General features: G+C 36.1%; 1 protein-coding gene across 5 annotated transcripts in view; it reads left to right on the top strand.

The window, feature by feature from the left end:
* Window positions 1-23,443, top strand: part of Slco1a2 (solute carrier organic anion transporter family member 1A2) — a 115,847-nt gene that overhangs the window by 54,341 nt on the left and 38,063 nt on the right. For 2 of the 5 annotated variants that reach the window (XM_004845783.3, XM_087214041.1), the window contains exons 2-5: window positions 5,747-5,867; window positions 10,296-10,437; window positions 14,136-14,268; window positions 18,240-18,346. In XM_004845783.3, the coding sequence (XP_004845840.1) occupies window positions 5,808-5,867; window positions 10,296-10,437; window positions 14,136-14,268; window positions 18,240-18,346 (442 nt within the window). In that variant the 5' untranslated portion in view covers window positions 5,747-5,807. The remainder of the gene's footprint in view (window positions 1-5,746; window positions 5,868-10,295; window positions 10,438-14,135; window positions 14,269-18,239; window positions 18,347-23,443) is intronic. The other 3 variants (XM_013072617.3, XM_087214042.1, XM_087214043.1) reach the window with 3 other exon arrangements.

The following is a 23,443-nucleotide window of genomic DNA, read 5'->3' as shown; positions in this document are numbered from 1 at the left end:
AGGATCACAGCTCCATGGCAGGAGCTATCTTCTGGAGAGAGCCCAGAAGGCAAATTGGACTGGAGGAGCCACCCTTTATCAGTACTCAATCTTTCCTTCCCCAGAGAACTTGTGTGTGTTTTTTTTTTTTGGTACCAAGGATCAAACTCGGGTCCTTGAGCTTGTGCAGCAGGTGGCCAAAACCACTGAGCTAAATCCCTGGCCAAGGGAACTTGTGTTTTTAACTATGTATTTTAAAAGCCTAAGATATAATTGATTTTAGTCATAAATCCATGTTGTTTTGAAGGAAATATTGTTATCCAAACAATAGTCAAAGTATCTAAGTCACTGTTTTGTAAATCTTTGAGCGAGAATGAGGCAGATAGATTAAAGGGCTGCACCTTTTTTTTTTTTTTTTTTTTTTTTTTGCAAAAGATATTGCTTTTAGAGACAGAAGAGGACAAAAGCCTCCAGGGATCTTTGTCCTCCAAGAAAATGGCCAAGACAGCTGTGTTATCTGATCACCTAGGTAGCTTTTTCCAGCAGCAAGACAAAGGCTATATACATTGTTCGAAGTTTACAAGGCACACTTATCACGTCTCCACAAGCACATAGAAGAAGAGAAAAGCTGGTTGAGATCCCTCTCATTTTTAGGTAGCAAAGAACAAATGTAAACCATTTTTTTGTTAACTGTTTTGTCTAAGGCCTCCTAGGGAGGTGTGGTCTAGTAGTAAAGCAGCCAAAGAGTTTTAAAGTTAATTTCCAAGAGCTTCAGAGGTTTTAGCCTATTAAAGATTTGTCAAACAACTTTTATCGAGTTACTGTTTTTATTTGTGTCTCTCTTATTAGAGAGAGAGAACAGTCTGGTTCTGTAGCTCAACTCTTAGTGGAGGCTTGAGAAAGGGCCCTACCAGCATTGTTTCAGGTCACTCTGAGACAGAGGATATCTGATGATCACTGGAAGGATTACCTTTCACCTCACTGAGGAATCCAGTTAGGGGACAAAAGTTATGTGGAGGTTTTTTTCCTGATTACCCACGCGAGCTATCAGGAGCCAGTTTTCACTGGGGGACCTTCAAGCATCTGCCAGAGTGTAGCCCTGGCCATGACCTCTCAGTTTTCACTCCTGTTTTTATTAGTTTTATGCAATCAGAGCTCAGTCTCCAGAAAGGAATCTAGCTGCCTGTCTTGCCAGCATTTAGTCTATAATTTATTAGCCAAAGTATTTTTATACATAAATGATAACAGCCAGACCTATGAAGAGGGAGAGAGATTTTCCCTTAAACTAAATGTGTTTTGGTCCCTTAAGTGTTATGCTTATGGAAATAGCCCCTTTTGGTTTTACCCAGAAGCCGGTTTTTTTCCATGGGGTCTCAGTTGCAGTCTCCCAAGGGAGACTGTTGTCCACAGCACTAAGTGGGAACATCACCTTTATGTACTCTCTTGGATGGACAAAACCTCGATGTCTCATCTAAACCAGAAACAGAGTATGTTTTTTTAATCTAACATGGCTTTTCTATCTTTGGCGTTGGCAAGAATGCTCAGTTTTGTCATCTGCACTCTCTCCTGTTTCTTCTTTGACTCCAATCGTCTTATGCTATTCTTCTTTGCATTGTGTAGCAGCTGCTGGATGGATTTCTCGTGGTCCCTTACAATTTTAAACCAATTTTTCTTTTCCTGGTCACTAATTGCAATCTTATCTTCTATATCTGACATTCTGTCCTCACATTGGCTCAGTCTGCTGAGTAGACTTTCAATTGAGTTTTTAATCTCCTGGAAATCTGTTTGCATCTGTTTTATGGATTCCATTTGTTTCCTATGTTGGGATTCCATCATGTTTCTGAGGTCCTCTCTAGATTTAGTAATCATGTCTTGCACTATAAGCACAATCTGTCCTGTTATCTGAGACAGTATTTTTGATTTCCCTTTTTCCAGATCCTCTTTTATTGTCAGTTCAGGGAGTGCAGGTGTTTGAGTATCACAGTGTTCCATCTCATTTCCTTTTGGGATTGCTGCAGATGATGTGGAAGTCTGGTTTTGAGACTTGTTTATATGTCTTCTCTTTTCAACTGGGGGTGGGGGGATGAAAGAGGGGGTGCTTCCCGGCACCTGCACGGTTCACCTCCTCTGTGCTGGTGGGATGGTATGGTGGCCTGGAAGCCTCCTCTTCTGAGCTGCAAGCGACTCACCTCCTGTGTGCTGGCAGGGGTGGTACGGAAGCCCAGAAGCCTCCTCTTGTGTGCTGGGAGTGGCTCACCTCCTGTGTGCTGTTGGGGTCAAGAATGCTCATTTTTAAGAATTTAACTTAAAGGTTCTTAGGAAAAAGACTTTGTGTATTTCAGAGATCCTTTCTGACTTTATATGCCTCTATAAAGAAGAGTATAAAAGTGGCATGAGAGATTAGAAATGAGACCAGGAAAGGAGGTCTTTTTTTTTTTTTTTCATGTTTTTGGTGAGTTAGTGAGAAAACTTGCTCCTGAGTCATCACTCTCAGCCTGGAAAGGTGAGAGTGGGGAAATTCAAGAGCTAAGACTATCTCCCCACCAATGGAAGATCAGACCAGAAAGGAAACTGAGGCAGAGCTGGCTCAATATGTTTTCTAGTGTATAGAGAAGGATTGGGCCAGACTGCTCATTGAAACCTACCCCCCAAGTCTTAAGAGTGGCTGCCAGCCTAATGCCTTATTAATTGACAGCTGGGTTCCCACCTTTCATCAATAGGCATGTATATTTTTTAACTATAAACTGGATTTTGTAGAGACCTATCTTTACTGTTTTTTAAATTTATGTGTAATTATTGGTAAAGGCCGTTAGATGGCAATCTAACATTATTTTTTCTCAGCATTGTCTAACAAGTCAATCAAGCAATCAGTATAGAAAAGAAACATAAAACTTTGTCTACAAAAGTAAAATATCTTTTTAAAGAAACATCACCATTATTTTAGCAAAACGATAATGTAGAAGAACTCAAAGTAAAAAGCATTTACAAGAGGCACAAGCAGTGACAAACAAGAATGACAATTTTGGTTATTTAATATAATTTAGCAATCAATATAAGTAGGTTTTTACTTCCTATTAATTATTACCTCTGTGGAACCTCCAATAATGTCATGGGAAATATGAAATATGAAATGTTATATCTCCCAACCTGTTAACTGTATGAAACACTAAGTTTTTGTTCTCTAGAAAATGAAGAATGAGTCCTAGGAACAATGAAGGTTCAAAGTAGGAAGATATTTATTGATAGGAAAGCCCCTGAGGGGCAGGAGGGTTCCCGAGTGGGCAGCCAAGGACCTCACTTTACAGAGAAGTTTTATAGGGCGAAACCCACCCAGGTACAATGTGGGCCACAGCCATGAACATCCCATGACGTTAATAGCACAGTCACTTAGGTCATGGTGGTCCAATTGGGAAGCAAGTCACCAGGCAAGCCTGGGTGAAAAGAACAAGGATTTTCCTAGGGGGCGGTGGGTCCAGAGGTCTCTGGTCACTCCCAGGGTGGTCGCTGTCTGGCTAGACTTTACTAAGCCCATTTCTTTGAAGAAATAAGTGGGTCTAGTCATCTTGTCTCCATCTTGAGGCCTGGTTTTTCTCTGATGTGGAGCTGTGGTTTCTTTTCCCTTTGTCCTGGCCCTGTCAAGGACTTAGACCTATCTGACTGCCTCTAATATTTTTACCTAGCTCATCTATCTATAATAGAAGGAACTACAGAATTCCCTATGTTGCTATCTCTTCGGCACTGATTCTAGCTTTAATGCTCCATGACTACAATATGAAAAATAATCTAGAACAATTATGTTTTTAGCTGTTTCAAAGGGTGAAAACATCGGGAGGCTTAGGCAGGATTGTTGTGAGTTTGAGGCCAGCCTGAACTACATAGCAAGGCCCTGTCTCAAAAAGCCAAAAGAAAAAAATATTGAAAACAAGTTTGACAAGGAAGGATAAATTCTCTTCCTTATATTTGTTAAGGTGACTATATTGAGGTCAGATATTGTCAAGAAAGATAGATGGATAAAACCCAGGGCAGAGAGATTATTTTCTAAATGCCTAAGAATACATGAACAAGCTAAGTTGAGAGGTTTATAATGCAACCATAGTTTCTATAATATATTAATATATATTAATAATGTATCAATTCCTACTCAAATGAAAAATCATTTGATTCTATTAGTTTTACAAAACAATTGTCAAGTCTTTGCATTACAGTTAAGGTCATTTGTTCTTTTACAGGGGGGATTTGGCCATGGTTTCATTTCTATGACCATTCAGAATTGACAACAATATTTCTATAACTTCTATTCATAACCTATGATTTTTTTTTTACCACTCCCACCAAAAACCTTGCATTTGATCATATGTTCTCTGATTCTATTCCAATGTGTTTTATTTAAAAGTTTTATCTTTCCCAATAAATGTAGAAGTTCCTAATGATCTACATCCAGGTACCTTCCCCAGAGACTTACGCTTCTCTAAGTAATTTACATTCTCTACAGGGATGCTGTTATTCACTACTGAATTCCCATGTGTAGCACAATGATTAGCACATATGTAGTAGATGTTGAACACACATATCTTTAATTTGTGAGAGAATGAGTAAAGAGAACTAAGCTCAGACATAACTGTACAGTGGTGTTTGCCTTAATGCATGTATTTGAAATTTAACAAATTTCAAGTTTAGCTTTTTAAAACAGTTCCATTCAGGATCACTTAATAAATGGTCAGTGTTCAGAGGATTTTAATAAGGTAATGCGGGGATACTGTTAAGATATGGTGTAATACTGATAACTTGAAATAGATTGATCAAAATAAGATATTTTGTTTTAGTGTTAAATATGGTCCTACTTTCAATATACAAAATAGATAAAATCTTTGATAAATTAGAACAATTTAATAGTTTAAGTCACATTTCTGTATTCCACATAAAAATTGTGCCTACATATTGTATGTACATTTAGATACACATGTATCTATACTTTTTACATATATATTCGGTATGTGTGTGTGTGTATACATATGTATATATATGTATATATATATATATGTGTGTGTATATATATATATGTGCATTTGTGTGTACCTGTATATATTCACAAACACACATATCCCTCCATGTATATGTTTGGTCTTCTTCCAAACCTTACATTTCACATATTGTAATTGCAGAATTCTCCAGATCATAAAATTATTTATTTTTAATTAGGCTAATCCATGATTAAAATTCCATGTCTCTCGGGTTTCTGTAAATCAACAGTACCCCAGAAAGCATTTCCTTTCCTGAGACTCCAAGGAAGTCTTGGAATGCAAAGAACTTGAAGAGAAAGCACAGCCAGATGGAGATTTTTGAGCCTTTGTAGGATGCTAAAACAGATTTTTAGCACAAACACAAACCAAAGTCTTTGTATTCTTAAAGCAAGGATTTTCATGTAATGCCAAGGAGCTCACTTTGATTCTGTTAGTTTTGGCTAAAGAAATGAAAAACTTTGTTTTAATCACATAGTCATTATTTTGTAAGGGGACTGTAAGAAAATTATGGGGATAGCTTTGAGCTCACTAATGATTAACTATAGTTCTTCAAAGTAACTTTTCAACAGAAATTCAACAACTAAATCTTCTCTGACATTATTTTCTATACCTGAATTAAAAGCTTCATTGGTATTTTTATAATGCAGTATATTGTAATTATGTTGTTCAGATGAGATACTCTCTTCAAAAGAATGACAACTGGTAATTTTGTCAGTGATTTGTGAGATCTTTGTTTCCTTAAAAAGGTAGATCTAAGACATATCAAGATTTAAAACATCAATATCTTGAAACAATCAGAAGAACAACATGGGAGAAACTGAGAAAAGCATTGAAACTCATAGCATAAGATGTCTTTCCAAGGTGAAGGTATGGACTTTGTGTGTGTGTGTGTGTGTGTGTGTGTGTGTGTGTGTTGTACAGTATTTTTTAACTCAGTCCCTGCAAAAGTGCTTTAGCTACATAAAGTGACCTAATATTAATATCATACTACCTGATCTATTGATAATCTTTTGCTTTAAAGAAGTTGATTTTATAACTGAGGTTGTGTATAAATAGGATTATTGATTATATGAGCAATTTAGTCAGATATGATTTTGAAGGACTTATATAAGGAAAGCATTTCAAATTTCTAGGCACATATTCTATTGTGTGAAGATTTATTTGCTAGGAACAGGAGCCAATATAATGCTCACCCTTAAGAGGTTTGTGATACAGAGAAACATGGGGGTCAGTCCTAGAAAACAATTCATTGGACAGAAGTGCTTGGTTGGCTAGTATGCAAAGATTAATTGACAATGGCTCAGTAACACAAATGTTTACTTCAAACTTTGGCAATGTAAAAATCAGACTCTCCAAGGAAAATGCCCATTTGATGGCTGTTCTGATAGTTTTGATTATTTCAGAGCAATTCTTTTTCATAGCTCTAAAGGCATTTCACATTCACAAAATTTGAATTTATTTCCAACCAAAGGCCTTAAGCATTTATCTCAGTCTACAGCTGATGCCTGCAAGAGATTTCCAAGCTGAGACACTGTCACCTATTTTCTATCAAAAGCTTATTTCCTCTTTATACATATGGAGAGGAAGTCTATACACGTACAGGAAAATGGAGTTATAATACAGATCTGGAAAACTACTTTTGCCTAAACTACATTAATTATGAAAAAAATCACTGAATTCTCACTTTCTTTTGTAGTTTATTGAATAGAAAATGAACCTGAGCCCAGGTTCTCTGGATCCCACGTGCTTGCTTGTTGCATGATGTTTTACAAGTTGTTTAACCTCTTCATGTTTCACTTTTCTCATCTAAAAAAAGTAATAATAGTTCTACACTATAGGACTTGTTTAACTTCTTGGAACAATGAATATTATAAACACTCAATTATTAGCTATTATTAATAACAATTGTGGGGAAAATTTGTTAGGTATTTTTAATAAGCAATATCTTAAATTTTATTTTTGATTACTTTGAATTTTTAAAAGTGTATTAGACAGTGTCCTTGTCATTGGGACAAAATATCTGACATATGCAACTTAAAGGAGGAAATGTTTATTTTGGCTTACAGTTTGTAGACATTTCAGTGCATAGTTAGCTGGCTTCAAGGTAGGATAGCATGGTGCAGGGCCTTGGCAGAGGAGAGCATAGGAGAGCTCTTCACAGCATGGCAGCAGGGATGCAAAGAGCCTGAAGGGGGGCGGGCGCGGAATACACTTCAGGCCCTGCCCCCAGTCACCTGCCCCCTCTGACCAGGCTCCACCTTCCAGCACCACATTTAGCTATGAGCTCCGCTGTGAACTAATCTACAGATGAGTATTGTGCCCTCATGATCCAAGCACCTCCCAAAAGCCCCACCTATGAGTGCCTGAGGCTTTGGGGAGGGGGCATATAGTTATAAACCATAAGATTATCTTGCCACCATATAATAGTTGTGAATTATATTAAGCTTGATGTTCAAATCTCTCATGACATTTTCATACAAATTTCTACTCAAATTTTCTCAAACTAATTTGTACAGAGCACTTTTGGCTCAGGTGTATGCTATAGGTTATAGTCTGTAAGCTCTGGGATATGCTACAGTTTGTGGATCCCTCAAATTCATAAGTTGAAATACAAAGTGATTATTGTAGGTCATTGGTCTTTTGAAGTGATTAGGTCACAAAGGTGAAGCCTCCTGAATGGGATCAGTGTCCCCATAAGGGGACTGGGAGAGACCTCTTGCCCCTTCCACTGTGTAAGGACACAGTGAAAAGTTGGCTGTCCAAGAATCAGTAAGCAGACCCTTACAAGACACCAGCTCTGCTAGTGACTTGATCTTGTACTTCCTCACCTCTGAAACTGTGAGAAATAAATGTCTGTTTTTTTAAGCCACCCAAGTTATATTTTCTTATAGCAGCCCAAATGAATTAAGACAGTACATTTGGTTCTATTAAATTTCATCCTATCTTCAGCACTGACTGCTTTTTCAAGATGTTTCTGATAGTTGTTCTGTCGATAATTAGGTGACTATTAGTCTTCAGGCACTTCCTAGGCATCAAAAGCACGAAAGTAAATAATGGATGGCTCTTATCTCTGAATTGTTCACAGTATAATGAAGGAAGAAGTTATTGACACCCATATATATGAATAAAATGCATTGAGACAGGTGCCATAACAAAGGTAGCCACATGATAGATGCTAAAAATGAGGACTCTATGGCTAAGGTTACTTTGGTAGCAAAGACGAAGGAAGGCTTCATGATAGAAGTGACAAATGACTGAATCTTGAAAATTCAGGAAAAATTTACAAGATGCCCAACAGAAAAGTAGGTATTATCTGTAGATGAACATCGTGAAAAAGCAACTGAAATGTAAAATAGCATAGTGAATTACAAAGACTATAAGCAGAACATTATGTCTAGGGAAAAGAGCAGGAGATGAAACTTAGATATAGATGAACCTTCCTTCATTTGCCATCTGAAAAGCAGGGATTTAATGGCAATTACTAAAAAGTTTTTGAAAGTGGAATCACATGCTAACCATTTTATTAATTTGACAAATAAGCTGTGACTTAATGGTGGTGGCATGTAAAGAGAAGAGGGAGTAGATAAGATTAGAAGAGACCAAACATTTCAGTTGTTTACACTACTCTGTATCCATCTGAGCAACTTCAGCATGGGAGTAACAGTTAGGGACATGGGAGTGAGATTTCCTAAGCAGAGAATGCATGGAAGACAGAGTACAATATATGGTAAAAGCCTCAAGAAATTGGCCAAAGAGGAGAGGACTGAGTAAGATATATCTAACAGGGAGGCAGAGGTGTAGGTATGCGTAGGAAGAAGGATTTCAGCAGAAAGAGAGAGAAATGAGAAGGAGATCAAGAGATAGAGGAAGGAGGAGAGGGAAAGGGGTGAAAAAAGGAATTTATATACATGCACCAACTCCCCACAAGGAATGTAAATATTATGTACTGCAAATATGTACTAATAAAAAATAATTAGACAAAGATGACAGACAGACAGACAGACAATAACAAATGCCTTGGAGACATGAAGTGAGCTAATAAGGTAGAAGTATTTATTGGAGTTGGAAATCAGGCAGGTGTTTATGACCATTAGTAACTTCAGGAGACAACACACTGTAGCAGACTGAAGGATGAATGGAATATTAAATAATGTATGAAATGAATATAGACTATTCTTCCAAACAGGAAAGAAGGAAGGTATTTTTTTCAAAAGACAGAAGTAATTTGAATATATTAATAAGCTAGAAAGGAAGAGGTAGTAAAAGAGTAAGAAATGTGAGGTTGGAAATAGAGAGGAAACAATAATTGATGTACCAGGATTTCAGAAATTGAAAGAATGTATTCAAGAGCATGGATGAAGGGACTTTATTGTAAAGGAAAATTAGAGTGAACAGGGATGTAACAATACATCAGGCAAAGCAAATTTATTACTCACAGGTAAGCAGTGAGGATAAACAGAAGCCTCGGATTCATGGTGAGTTTCTTTCTCAAAGTTCAGAAAAGCCACCCAGGCCAGAAGGAGCCTCATCTGTTTATGGGCCTTGCTTTAGGCCACAGCTCAGGAACCCAAAGTGCTTCTGGGCTTAGATACCAAGAGCACCACTTGCCACATTTGGTTCTGGAAAGAGTGGTGCCATAGTTTAGATTGTTCTGGACATTTGATCCATTACTGGGCATGAAGTACATTTTCCCCAAGAATTCCAAGAGAAAGAAGAGGAAGAGGTGGGTTGGACATGGTCATCTGGAGTCCTCGCCCCCTCCACAGAGAACTTGAGCAAATTTGCTATGGCAACACTGTCTTTAAGTAATTCTGCATTCTTTATTTTTAATAAGTATATGCATTCATTTACACTGCACATAGTATTTTAGTACTGAAGATCTAGTGGAATCAACAGCCATGTGTGACTTAAAATGACTGCTCATTTTTGAGTATAAAAATGTATGCATGTAAAATAACAACACTGGAGGGCCAGGGATTTAGCTCAGCAGCACCATGCCTGCCTTGCAAGCACAAGGTCCTAAGTTAGATTCCCTGTACAAAAAAAACAAAACAAAAAAACTGGAGCTACCTACAAAATTCAATTCCACTAATCAATTAATCCTACTTTGAGTCCCAGGGAGAAAAACTGTCATGACATAAGAATAGAACGTATTTAATGTTTCCTGCAAGTTTAAGAGTTACTTAAATTGGAGCAGAATGTCAGTCTTGTAGTAAAGGATATTTTGTCAATAGATGTCAAATACATGATTTAAATACAAAATTTTTGTGTTTCTTGTTTTTTTTTTCTTCCTAGATGTTTCTGTTGGCATTAACATGTGCATATGTATCCAAAACATTATCTGGATCTTACATGAATTCCATGCTCACACAAATAGAGAGACAATTCAATATCCCGACATCTCTAGTTGGATTTATTAATGGGAGCTTTGAGATTGGTAATGAAATACTTTTGATTACTTCTTTTTGTATCTTACCTATGTATCTGGTCTGAATTTTGTTCTCTTTATTGCATTTTGCCATTTTAGTCTGACTGAGTTATATGTCTTCTAAAATTGAATTGTCTGACTAAGCTTGGAATATGCTTATAAACAATTCAAGTATTATTTCATATTAATCATCTTATATCCTACCACTTTCCTTTTTATTATGAGTTTCTTGGTTATCTGCCGCAAGAGTATTATCTGGCAGAGTATTTAATGTATATTTAAATCTATAATTAGGTCATGCTAAGGAAAACTAAAGTCTCTTCAGAAAGTAAAGTTTCTTCAGAAAGTATTGAAGGAGAACAAAGGAATTTGTATTCTCAAGGAAAAAGTGAATATTTTTCTTCTCCTTTTGTGCCTGGGAGGTTGACAGTTCTTTCTACATGCAGAACAACAACAACAAAAAACCCTGCTTTCCTGACTGAATTTATTTCAGAAACAGCACTTAGGGAAAAATAAAGTTTATTTTTAGGTTCTGATTTGTGGAGATGACTGGGAATTTATGAGAACAGAGGGAAGGAAAGATTTCTTTGTAAATAATGCTAAATAGAAATATGGGTGCTAATCTTTTCTAGTTTTACAATAATTTTGACTTCCTTTAAGGGGAAAATTGCCTTTAATCCATTTAACAAAAATCGAAAAAAAAATCATGATGAAGGAGAAACAACCCTGAAATAAGTGATGCTTGGTTTTGTCTCCTGCGTGGTCAGGTCCCTCAGATCTTACTCAGTCCCTTCCATGTCCTAGGTCCTGGCAACTCAGTTAGAACTAACTTCTCAGATAGTCCTTGTATGGACTCAGCTCATAGTCTAACTGAGGGCATTGGTGCAAATGAATAATTTTGGTGTGGCATAAATGGTTCTTCTATATATGTGAGGCCAAATACGACCAGAGAAGAGAACACAACCTCACTTAGGGAAGACAGACTATTGAAGGGTGAGTAAAAGTTTTCCAAGTGAAGAAGTGATGTAGTAAATGGAAGGATATTTCAATAGAAGAAGCACAAGTGTAAAGCAGCCTACTAGCTTGTGTGAGGAGCAACATTCAGCCCAATATTATTGGTTATTAAAGTTTAAGGTGGCAGCTGTTACCCAGCACCTGGAGAAATGGGCAGGGATGAAAAATGGAGAGAGGCTTGTGGGCTTGTTATCGAATTTATCTCTTGTCCTCTAGGTGAGAAAGAGTAACTATGGTTTAGAAGGGGTTATTAATCTTTCTGTGCTAAGCACCCCTTAGGCAATCTGATATCATATGATCTCAGAATATTTAATCATAGTATTTTAATTGCATAAAATTAATTATATTGAAATAGAATTATCAAAATATTTAAACACGTAACAATGACATTTGTGCTTTTTATCAACACATTGAATAAGTTATAACTTCCAGTAATTATTAGTGTCAACATTTTGGGATATCTGCAACTGTGGTGTCATGTGCAAAGAACAGTCAAGGAAATAAGAGAAGAATCAAGATAGAATATGTAATAGATACCAAGGGAGCAGAAGCTTCTAAAAAAATAAATGCTTCACAGTGTCAAACACATTAGAAATATGCAGTTAGATTAAGAATGGAAAGCTATGTTCTGGGTTTTAGAGTATGGAAATAATTGATTATCTTTGCCAGGGCACATTAGTTGAATAGCAGTCTTAGAAGCTATAAAGTAATGGAGGTAGCAGTGACTTTGGAAGAAAATGGGAGGTAGGAAATGAAATCTGTGAATATAAATGAATGTTCTGGGAAGTTTGGAGAGAAATAGAGAATGCCCATAGAATAAAGTTCAGCAGAGTGGGAGAGAATTAAAATACAGAAGAGAGATTTTAGTTATTGGTGAAAGTTGACAGAGAAAATGGCAGTGCCCAGGTGTTGTGAATGGCCTTGGATGGTCCGGTGGGCCCCACACCCCTGAAACTGAAGGTGGACAGTAAGGTCACAGGACAGGAAACCCACATATCTTCATAGTTTATTGCCCCAAATTTCTTGGCAAAGTACAAAATATTAACTATTTCTACAGCTAGTTGGTGGGGACAGGTGGCTTGATGGCAGTGTTGAAGATGTGCAATAGTTGCTGAGACAAAAGTGAAATAATTTACAGGTGCTAGCAAAATTTACTTTTTACGCTACAAGCAGCATTCCCCACAGCCTTTACATCAACTTACCTGTCTTCTCCCATGTCCCCATGGTGATTATTTTACTGACACAGCAAGGTAATATGAAAGATAAACTCACCCCTAAGTGAGGTGGGAAAACTCTTTCTGTGTTCCCTTTTCAAATTCATGTAGATTTCAAACAGTGGGCTTCCAGAAGCATCAACTTCAACACAGTTGACTTTGATGATGGGGATTTTAGAAATAGGCTGGTGTGGCTAATGTAGCTATGGTGGAAGGGGGCACTCTCCATACAAAATAACCTACAAACTGGCAAATCTTTGTATGTAAGACAGACCAGAGAGAAAAAGATATTGAAAGAAGTCTTCAAAATATTCAATGCCACTTAGAAAATTATGAACACTTTGAAAAACTAAAAGTGTAAATAAGGATCAAAATGTATAATTGATATTGTGAAATAGGAAGAAAATATCTAAAGGAGTAGGGGAAGTGGAAGGGGTAAGAGAAAGGAAAGAAGAGAAAAGAAAAAAATATGAGAAAAGGAAAATATGGAAACAAAGTCTTTGTAAATAGGGAAGGGTGGAGGGGGTGAAGGGAGGGCAGGGGAATGCGGAAAAAATAAGAACCAAGATGCATCATGTAAAGGTACAAGATCCTCATGGTGAATGTAACTGTACTGTATACCTAAAATGTACCAATAAACTTAATGGAAAAAAAAGAAAAGAAAAATTATGAACACCTTAAGAAAAATAGTTTTTGAAATTTTCATGACCTTTGAACTCAACAGAGATTTTCTTTATAGATTGTAGGGGGAAGGTGAACACTGTTCATTGAATTAAAAATGGTTTGCAGAGAACTTACTTACATATTTGGTTCTTTCAGTTCTTAATTCTGTACTTATCAAGAAGCTATCCATCACAATAGTGCTTCCCAACCAGTTTATCTTAAGAAAACTTTATCCTAAGATATAGAGACAAAGTTTTATTGACTTTTGAGCTTTTCAACTCCCATCTAACTTAAGACACAGTTGGAGAATTGGGTTACTTAACCGCATTATTTGATTTAAGCGAAAAAGTAAAAATAAAAATAAATCTCTGACTTGATCATGTGGAACAATAATGGTATCTTTGAATAGTGAATTACAAAATGTGCCTATATCTGCATCTGACTTTCATTTTTCTTTTTGAGCATAGTAAAATATTAAAGTGTTGTGTGGAGCATGTATCAAAGGAGAGGCCAGAGGTCACATATATGCTGACGTTTACTTTTGTGTCCCATATGCCAGAACTATTCTTCAGTCTCTTTCATGGAATTCCCTTTCTGTGCCTTCATTAAATGACAGGGGTCCACAGAGATCTTTTTATATATCTGTCTACATCGGGAAATAGAGTATTGTTCATTTAGCTTTTTAATACACTCATGGACCAATCCTATTATTTGAGATGGTTGTTATGCAATAAAAGCTAGAGTATAAATGATTAGGTGAGAGTATTAAGATTTTATTAATACTTACTAAAACATGTATTCTCAATTTTTTTCTAGGAAATCTTTTGTTGATTATATTTGTGAGCTATTTTGGAACTAAACTGCATAGGCCTATAATGATTGGTGTCGGATGTACAGTTATGGGATTAGGTTGTTTCTTAATATCGCTACCTCATTTTCTCATGGACCAGTAAGTATTGCAGTCTTTGATGATATTTTAAGTTCAAGTTTCACCTACAGGAAATGAGGTTTGGAATTTCCTGTCTAGGTACAATGCTTCCCAGAACTACAGAGCACTGAAGTGGGAACAGGAAGATGTGGATTCTGTTCTTTCACCAGCCGGTTTTGTGTTTTTTACTGTTTAATCACAACTGACACAGTCACATTTTGCCAGTTTGTGAGAGTGGACTTTGGGACACCTCATTCAGGAAGGTGAATCTGATGAAAAGATTCTTAGGACCTACCAACATGTGGGATTACCCCTTGCTCAGGGCTATTTAGACACTTCTAATTATAGTGAGGTTTGGTCTGATTGTCACCAAGACACAGACCATTTTGTATATTAATTTTTAATTTTTACCAAAACCATATACATTCAAAATTATAAAAATAAAATTGTATTAAAGCTTTGATTCCTTTCCCGTATTCCTATCTTTCAGAGGCAGCCACTTGCAAATCTTTTAGTTCTTTTTTCTATTTGCCTCTTTAACTTATTAGCTTTTAATACTTCAGTTACATAATAAATATTAAATTCCTATTATAAAATCATATTCATTATTTAATTTTTATGACTGACAATATTTTTCACCACTGAATCATGTTGTTATCATTCCTTTGTTACATAATTTTTTTTTCCTGAATTTAAGAATTACTTCATTTTTTAATTTCATTTTATTATGAGCTTTCTATCTCTCACTAATTCCTCACCTTTTAGTAGGGTCAATGTCTTCTCAGTACAGATCAGAGAGATTCATTTCTCTCTTGGAGACACATCCCCTCCTGTATAACTCCTGAGAACTCTCTTGGCCTGCTTCACTGTTGGTCCCTTAGAATTTTCCCTCATTATTACCCTTTGGAATCTGCTCTGCCTCTTTCTTTCATTTGGATACTCATCTCAGGGGTGTAGTGTCTTCTGCTTTCCTTTTCACTCTCACTCCTTTCTGTACTGAAAGTACTAGCTTTCTGAGAATGTATGAAGGATAGTATAAAATTTAGGACCTCATACATCTGAAAATATTTTACTTCCATGCATAATGGATAGTTTGGCTAAGATAAAATTCTAAGTAGGAAATAGCATCCCAAGGGATTTTTCAAGACATTACTTCAAAGGTTTTAGTTTGTTTCCATTCTTTTTGTTATTCATATCCTATGCCATTCTCATTCCTGTGATCAAGTTCTTTTGCCTGGGAGATATTGGGTTTGTCTTTTAAGCTCCTATCTTATCCATAGCCGCCCTGGTGCAGTGGAGTAAGTTGCTGAGAGAGACCAAAGATATACTCATGGCTAGTGAGAGACAAGGATTAATTGAGGATCAACAGGAAATGATAGGGTTAATTGAGACTTACTAGCAGAAAAGGATAGATTCTAATGAAAGTGAGCTAGGCAGGAAAGCTACTACAAGGTAGGTACTCACAGTGTCTAGGAGCCATGAACTGGATTAGTTAATCAGAAAGCCTGGGGTCATAAATTTGGACAGGGTAATCCCCAGAGAAAGCTTGATGTATTCAGTTGTAGCCAGCTCAAATACACCACTAGACACTGCTCTGTTCTCTCCGTGTAGTTTACTTTTTCTCATCTTCTTTCCCTAATTTTATGTCTTATTTTCTTATTACCTTTTGGAAGATTTAACATCCAAATCTTGGGTTGCAAACTTATACTATCATATTTTCAATTTTCAAAGACACTTTTGTTCTTTGAATATCTCTATTGAAAGAACATCTTGCTATTCTTTCAAAAATGCAATGTCTTTTCCCTTGTAAGTTTTCTTCCTCTGTCCTCACTCCTCAAAGTATAGCTATTTTGTTTGTTTCTGTCTTTAACTGTCATATCTGTCCTCCATATATCTGGTCCTTGGTTATCCATTTGTATTTGAGAACAACAACAATGATAAGCTAAATCCTGTATCTATGTGTAGGGTTTGCTAATGGAGCACTTCATGAGGTGATTGAACAGGGACTAGATGTTTTTCAGATGGCTCAGAACTTTGCAAAACCTGCTAGTTATCCTAGGCAGTGATGACTGATTCTCCTATTTGTTGCATAGAAAACAGAAGCTTGGCTACTGGCCAGATGGAATTGAGAATTTCACTGCTTAGTATGTAGATTTTTTTTCCACTTAGTATCCCTAGTTTGTAGTTTGTGTTTTTTCTTTTTTTTTTTTTTTTTTGGTACTGGGGATCGAACTCAGGACCTTGTGCTTGTGAGGCAGGCGCCGGAACCACTGAGCTAAATCCCTAGCCCAATAATAATTATGCCTTTTTTATGCCTGTTTTTTTTTTTTTTTTTTTTTGGTACTGGGGACTGAACTCGGGTCCTTGCACTTGCGCAGCAGGCGGTGAAACCACTGAGCTAAATCCCCGGCGCTAGTTTGTAGTTTGGCCTCCCTGTCTTCAATGTACCTATCCAGACTTGCTAGATTCAATGGACTTTTTAAGCGAGAATGGCAGTGTGTCTCTGGGGAACTAACTGTCCCTTAAATACACTTTAAATCCAGAGTTCACACTTTCCTAGCATTTAGCTCTTCCCCACTCCCTGTTAGTATCTTACCTGAGGCTCTCCAGGAAAGTATGACATGAATTTGCTTGCTTTCTTGAAGACATTTATGGTTATCTTTCTAATTTCTTCTGATTCAGTACCCATTTACATATCTACTTTTCCATTTTCCAATTTTATTGAACTCTTTCTTATTATCAAATCTCCCCAATCTCTTCATCCTTGCAGATTATGCCTTTTTCTTTTCCATTTTAAAATCCTTTTACTGTCATTTCATTGATCTGTTCAAAACACATGATGTTTGAGTGAGTAACTGAATTTTCAGTAAATAAGTTAACAAACAAGAACTACTTTGTCCTCTCAGTTATTTTCGAAAGAATAAGAAGTTTCTAAGAGAAGAGTTTTAATGTTCTTTATTTTCTATTCTATCCAAGACAATGCTAGGTAATTTCAACTATTATTTACATTCTTTCCACTCTGTGCCAAGGTCTTGTTTTCTTTGAAGCTGTTGTGTCCCATAGGATTATAAGTGGGGAGACAGAAGGCTTTGTTCAGAGTTCATAGGCAGGCTCTTTGCCTATGACAGGGCAATTGTAAGGGGAAAGTATTTGGACCCTTTTAATTTTGTCCTATAGTATTGAAATTAACAAGATTAGGGGTATCCAAGCATAACACTCATGATTTATGTGGAATCAGAAGGGCAAATTTATTTTGGCTTTCTCTTATCTAATAAACACATAGAAAGAAAGAAGTTTCTAGCAAAGACTTAGCTAGAAATATTTTTCTCTACTCTTGTAGCATGTAATTTATTTTCTGAGACAGGACATGTGGATCCTGTGGTAATTTGTCTAAGTTAAATGACTATAGTTATTAACTCTTTTGTTCTTATAAGAAAACAAAAAGTCATTGCATCATTTTGTCCAGTGACTGAAATTCTTCAAGGCCCCTTATTACAATGGGAATCCCCCCCACCATTTAAAGAACACATGGAAGAATTATTATTTGGATTCTCAGAAAGTAGAGGTTATTCTTACAAGGAAACCTCAGAAAATCCAAACTTAAGCACTTGTTTTACTGTGATGTTTTTTCCCAAAAGCTTTTATCTTCTTAATTATATTTTATTGAGTCTCTTATTTTTCTTACTTTTTGTTCTTCATTCCACAGTTAATTATTTCCAGGAAAAATCACGGAAGGATGCTCTTAGATAAACTTAAAGGCATATCATTTACATACAAACAATTAAAAGCTAACTATAAAGGGCTAACACATTTTCAGTGAGCAGGAAGTTCTTTTGATGATATCAACTTATGGCAATTGGAGTGGCAAAGATGGAAAATCTTTTCCAGATTTGGATGTTGTGATTTTTGTGAAGCAGGAGTCAATATCCTGCAAAATGTTCACATTGTCCTTTTTCATTCCCCAAAATAAATGTTTCCCTATGTTCATACAGATATGAATATGAATCTACAGTTTCAGTTTCAAGCAACTTGTCCTCAAACAGTTTCTTATGTACGGAATATGGAACTGAGACTTCAAGACCAACACAAGATCCAGCAGGTTGAATACTTCTTTTTATTACTTTCTGTTCAGTGAATTTTTAGCTAAGTATTTTCTGTTCCAGAGCTTTGAATGAGATATTAAGTGAGTGAGATAAATAAACCCAAGATATTTTCCCTCTTCAGGAATTTTGGAAGGGATCACAGAGGCGAATAGGCATATCTAATAATATAGAGTGTTATTTTTCTTATAGTTGAATCTATCATGACTTTCTTCTCTATTCCTTAAACATGCTTTTTAAAAAGATATCCATCCTAGGATCACTGTAAAGTTAATCTCAGATAGGAAAATGTCTTAGAAGAATAGATTTATGGTCATGATTTCATTTATGGAGAAAAATTCAAAAGATTTGTGATATACCACTGATGTTCTGCAGCAAGGAAAGCAGACAAGTATGCTAAGGTTCAGAATTCCTCTATTCTCTTTTCACTACTAGCAACTTATCTTTCTGCCCCTTCTCCCCTCTCTAGCAGAAATGCTGCTTTACACAATAGCAATGATCTTCTAGTTTCCTGCTATCTGGGCATCCAGTTGTTGGCTGCTGTCTCCTTTTAGCTCAGGGAACTAAATAATCTTCTGGTGATACTTAGTCTGGAGGTGACTCTGCAGATTTGCTTCAGGTTAGAAATCTCCTCCATTGTAGGGGACATTTTTCTGCTGGATTAATTTAATTAATTTTTCCGCTGCAGTAATCCCCAAGACTGGGACTTTCACTCCTAATATACAATCAGTGGGAACCAAAATAATTTCAGAGTTAAAAGAATAGCTGTCTCAGACACTCTAAGCCAAAGACATCTCCCCAAGGAAACAGAGGGAAAAAGGGACATCAGCTGTGGCCTGTGTTCATTTCTTTTATTTCATTTATTTTTATTGGTGCATATTACCAGTACAGAATAATGAGATTCATGATGCTATATTGGTCCATGCATATAACATCTTTTTGTTATTTCATCCCTGCTCCCTTCTTTCTCTTCTCTACAACCTCCTTCCTTGTTACTAGAAAACTAACTTTTAGTTTCCTGTCCTCTCTCCTTTCTCTTTGTATTTGTTTTTATCTATTTATTTTTAGATTTCTTACATAAGAGAAAGCGTGTGACTTTTAACTTTCTGAGACTGGCTTATTTCACTTAATATGATGGTCTCCACTTCCATCTGATTTCCTGCAAATCACATCCTTGTCTTTGTTATGGCAGAATAATATTCCATTATATATATATTATATATATATATATCCCACATTTATGTATATATATATATCTCATATACCCTCCACACTATACCCCTCAATATTTACTTTATCCATTAATTTACTTTATTCCACATTTACTTTATCCATTAATCAATCTACTGTTAGGCATCTCTATATTCATTAGGAATATAGTAAAAGCTATTAGGATGGCTTTTACAAAAGACTCAGGCAGATGCCAAGTATATCAAAATCTTCCCACATTCTGGTTTATCTTCAGGAAAATGTATCAAGCTTTTTATCACCTGATATATATTTTTTCCCTAGAATTGGCATAAAATTTGCCTATGATCTTTAGACACAAAACATTATGCTCACCAGAGGGAAAAAATTGAATACCTAGAAATAGAGATTATGATTTTTTAAAATTGGAAATGAATGGATAGATATCACCAGAAATTCTCCATCCCAGCTGTGCTCTGGACCCTTACCTGTGTGGACAGCATTTAGCCAGCTTCTAGGAAGTGAGAGTACATTGGCTTCAATTCCCTGAAAACATGATCCCACAGAGTTTCCTCAGGGCTTGACAGCTTTTTGAGGGGCTTAGAAGAACAACAGCAAATGTCAGTGTGTGACCACAGTGGCTTGGAGGATAAGATTACTTGGAGATGAGACTTAGTTCAATCAACAAGAGGTCCAAAGAGGCTATCTCAACTGAGATCATCTAGTATTAAGGAGGGTTACAGGAGAAGCCCTGAAGCTGAGAATTCCCCAGCTTTTATTTAGAATATCAGTGGAAGTGAAAAAAGCAGAAGAAATATAATTTGAGAAAGGAGCTGGCTCAAGGTTAGACACTTTTCTTGGAGAAAAGGGAAGACACAACGTGGTTCACAAATCTAAACTTTTGTTTAACCACTCATTTTTCATAGAAACTGTGTCCTTTTGCCCCACATTTTAACCATTCACTCCTCACAGAGCCTGTGTGCTTTTGTTCAGCAGTTTAACCATTCATTCTTTGGCTAGGTCCCACACATTTCTCCTTTTTTTGTTTTATAGGATCAGATTTGGGGAGGAAAAAAGAAATATAGTGTAGACAGGTATCAGGCTTGATGTAGGAAACTCATCATGGCCTCAGCATGAAGGGTCCACCAGAACAGTATACAAAGGCCCTGAAGGACTGTAAGAAGAAACAACAAAAAGAGATAATTCTAATAGTAATCCAAATGTGAAGATTGAGGCCAGAAAACCAATTTTGTGGGTTCAGCCAATAGGCACCTTAAGTTGACTTAAGGTGATACTGTGAGCTTCCATTTGTAATTTATGAAGTTGGGGTTGTAGTTAGCTCTGAAGATTAGTAATGTCTCCATCCAGATTTGTATGAAAGGCACCATGGAAAAGGTGTTGGACTTCCTCTTAGGACTCTGAATGGCTAAATGGGATAGATGTGATGCACATAGACTGGCTACCGGCTTCACAACTAAGTTAACTGTGTATCCAAAGAACTTGATGCGTGTTGAGCCAACTGACTGTTGCCTTAAGGGTATCAAGTTACTCTAAGAATTTTTTATCAATGTTGATCTGAGTTAGCAGTTCAGAAGTAATATTTTAGAAATAATTATTAGTTTGATAAGTTTGAATGGAATGATTTAAGGTAACTGCAGTAGTTGTCATTGTAGCTGTCCCATAATAAATGTCCAGAAAATATTTTTGTCTAATAAGTTTAAGTGTTGAGGTAATTCATTCAAAAGCTCAATTTTTTATCCATTCTCTTATGAGATTGGTGGGGAGCCAAGCTTTGGTTCCTTGTCTGAGTACCACAGTGTGAATAATTTTTAATTGAGAGATGTTAACCATTATTTATATATCATTCAGCCTGGAAAGAAATAAAATAACTACTATCAGTGATTTTGGGAATATGTAAAATAGAAATTCTTTTGTCAGGAATTACCATTTTGGGGTAACAGGTGAGGATGACTGGAATAGCCAGAGTGGCTGCAGTCCCTCCTGTCATCCCAAAATGGGTCAAGAGGTGGCAGTTAAGTTTTGTCTGTATGAGGGGTCATTAGAAGAAAGAGGAGAGTTTGTATTTTTTCCTGTAACCATATCTAAGACAGGTGAGGTAAGAACATAAACTCAGTAAGCCATGTCACTTACTTGAAGTATGTATGTCAGCAAAGCCATAAAGATAAGGGGCACTTTTATCCTTGTAATTTTGGAGTTGCAAGTGAATTACACAAACTTTTTAAGAAACAAGTTTTCAAGAGTGAAGGGAATTCTTGTACTTTGCAGCATCTTTTCAGCTGCATGGTGAGTTGCTTTTCTGTACTGCTGTGAAACCTTTTAAATCACAATTTAGAAAATTTAAAGTCTTATTAAATTAAAGTTTTGGTGCATATTCCCCCTCTTTTTTTAACATATTGAGTTTTGAGGTGCACTATATGTCTTGGTTTTTGTCATTGATCAGTCTGGTTGTCTCTGCTAGCCATGCAGAAAACTCATATTTAGCATTAATTTTAGAAATGAGAGTTACAGCCTATGTCAACCAGATAGGAGAGCTGAGACCTGGAAAGGAGTGATTGATAGAGTCAAAGCCATACCCCCTTAATCTTCTTTGAGCAGCAAAAGCTAGAAAAAATAGCCTGGGCTCAATTGAACTAACAAGAGCAAAGCTTAAAATGACCAAAAATACATATTTTTTTAATAAATTTTATTTACCACAAATTTCAATATACTTGAGCTTTCCAGTTCTGTGCTATCTCTCTTTATCTTTTGAGTATGCAAAAAGTTTTATCATACAAAATCCTCTCACATCAAAAATGTATCTCTTATACATATATATATATACATATATATATATATATACACTATCCTACTTACTATAAAATTTTTATTAAAAATTTGGTACTGGCAACTTGGATTTTAAGTTGTCCATTTTTCTCTCTCCTTTTTTTTTTATTGGTCTCAGAATGTTACTTTTTAATATTTGACTGTCTCCGAAGACTTTCAAATAACCTTGAATCAGTACTCTTATCTTAGTACCAGGAGGAAGCAGAGAGAAGAACAAGTTAACCCTGTAATTATAGTTTAAGTATTTACAATCACAAGAAATGTTTTAAGCATATTAATTAAACAAAAATAGCAACTTAAATTGGAAGCCAAAAATAAAATTATTAATCAGCTAAGATTGGTAACAATGGGCTCTTGTTGTGACTCTGGGTTGGATCTCAGAGCATGAACATTTTATGATTGACTCTCTGTTTTCATCAGGATGAAATAGGGTTCCCCTCATTATCAAATTTAGAGCACCACTGATTGGCTCAGTGATATTCTTTTATGCAGTTAGGACATTTTTTTGGTTTGATCATTTTTACCCTGCTTATTATTTTTACAATCCTTTTGAAGATGTCCCTCTTTGTCACAATGATAACATTCCCAGGACCTCAAAGCTGCAGCAAGAACTTGGGCATTATGGGATTCTGTCCTTACATTTTGGCAAACTTTCATCATTTTAATAATATTTACATTTTTTCCTTTAAGGAGTGTCGGGACTTTTTGACAACCAGAATTCATATTTTTATATGCTAGTTGAAGGATGACTTGACCACCAAGAGGCAATATCTATAGTCTATTTTTTTATTTCGGCTCATGCATGAGGTTATTTGGTCATTGCAAATCTGTTTTATTTTTTTCTTGCTTTGGTTTTGCTGTTATTCAAACAACAATTTGGGGTTTTTTATAGCTTCTGTATGGATGGAGTATCTAGGTAGAGCAGACCATTCAAAAATGGGGTGGGACACATCTCCCTCTCTCCTAGGAACTGTTAAATTCAAGCACAGAACTTGCTGGATGAGCCCTAATTGTAAAAGAAATGAATTTGTCTAGATCCAAATTGGACCGCAGAGGCAGCAAAA

The sequence above is a fragment of the Heterocephalus glaber genome, unplaced genomic scaffold (assembly GCF_053883595.1).
Source record: "Heterocephalus glaber isolate CG9 unplaced genomic scaffold, H.glaber_assembly_v1.0 deba00001444, whole genome shotgun sequence".
NCBI lineage: Eukaryota > Metazoa > Chordata > Mammalia > Rodentia > Bathyergidae > Heterocephalus > Heterocephalus glaber.
Note: the sequence above shows the minus strand (reverse complement) of the source record. Positions and strands in the feature narration are given on the sequence as shown.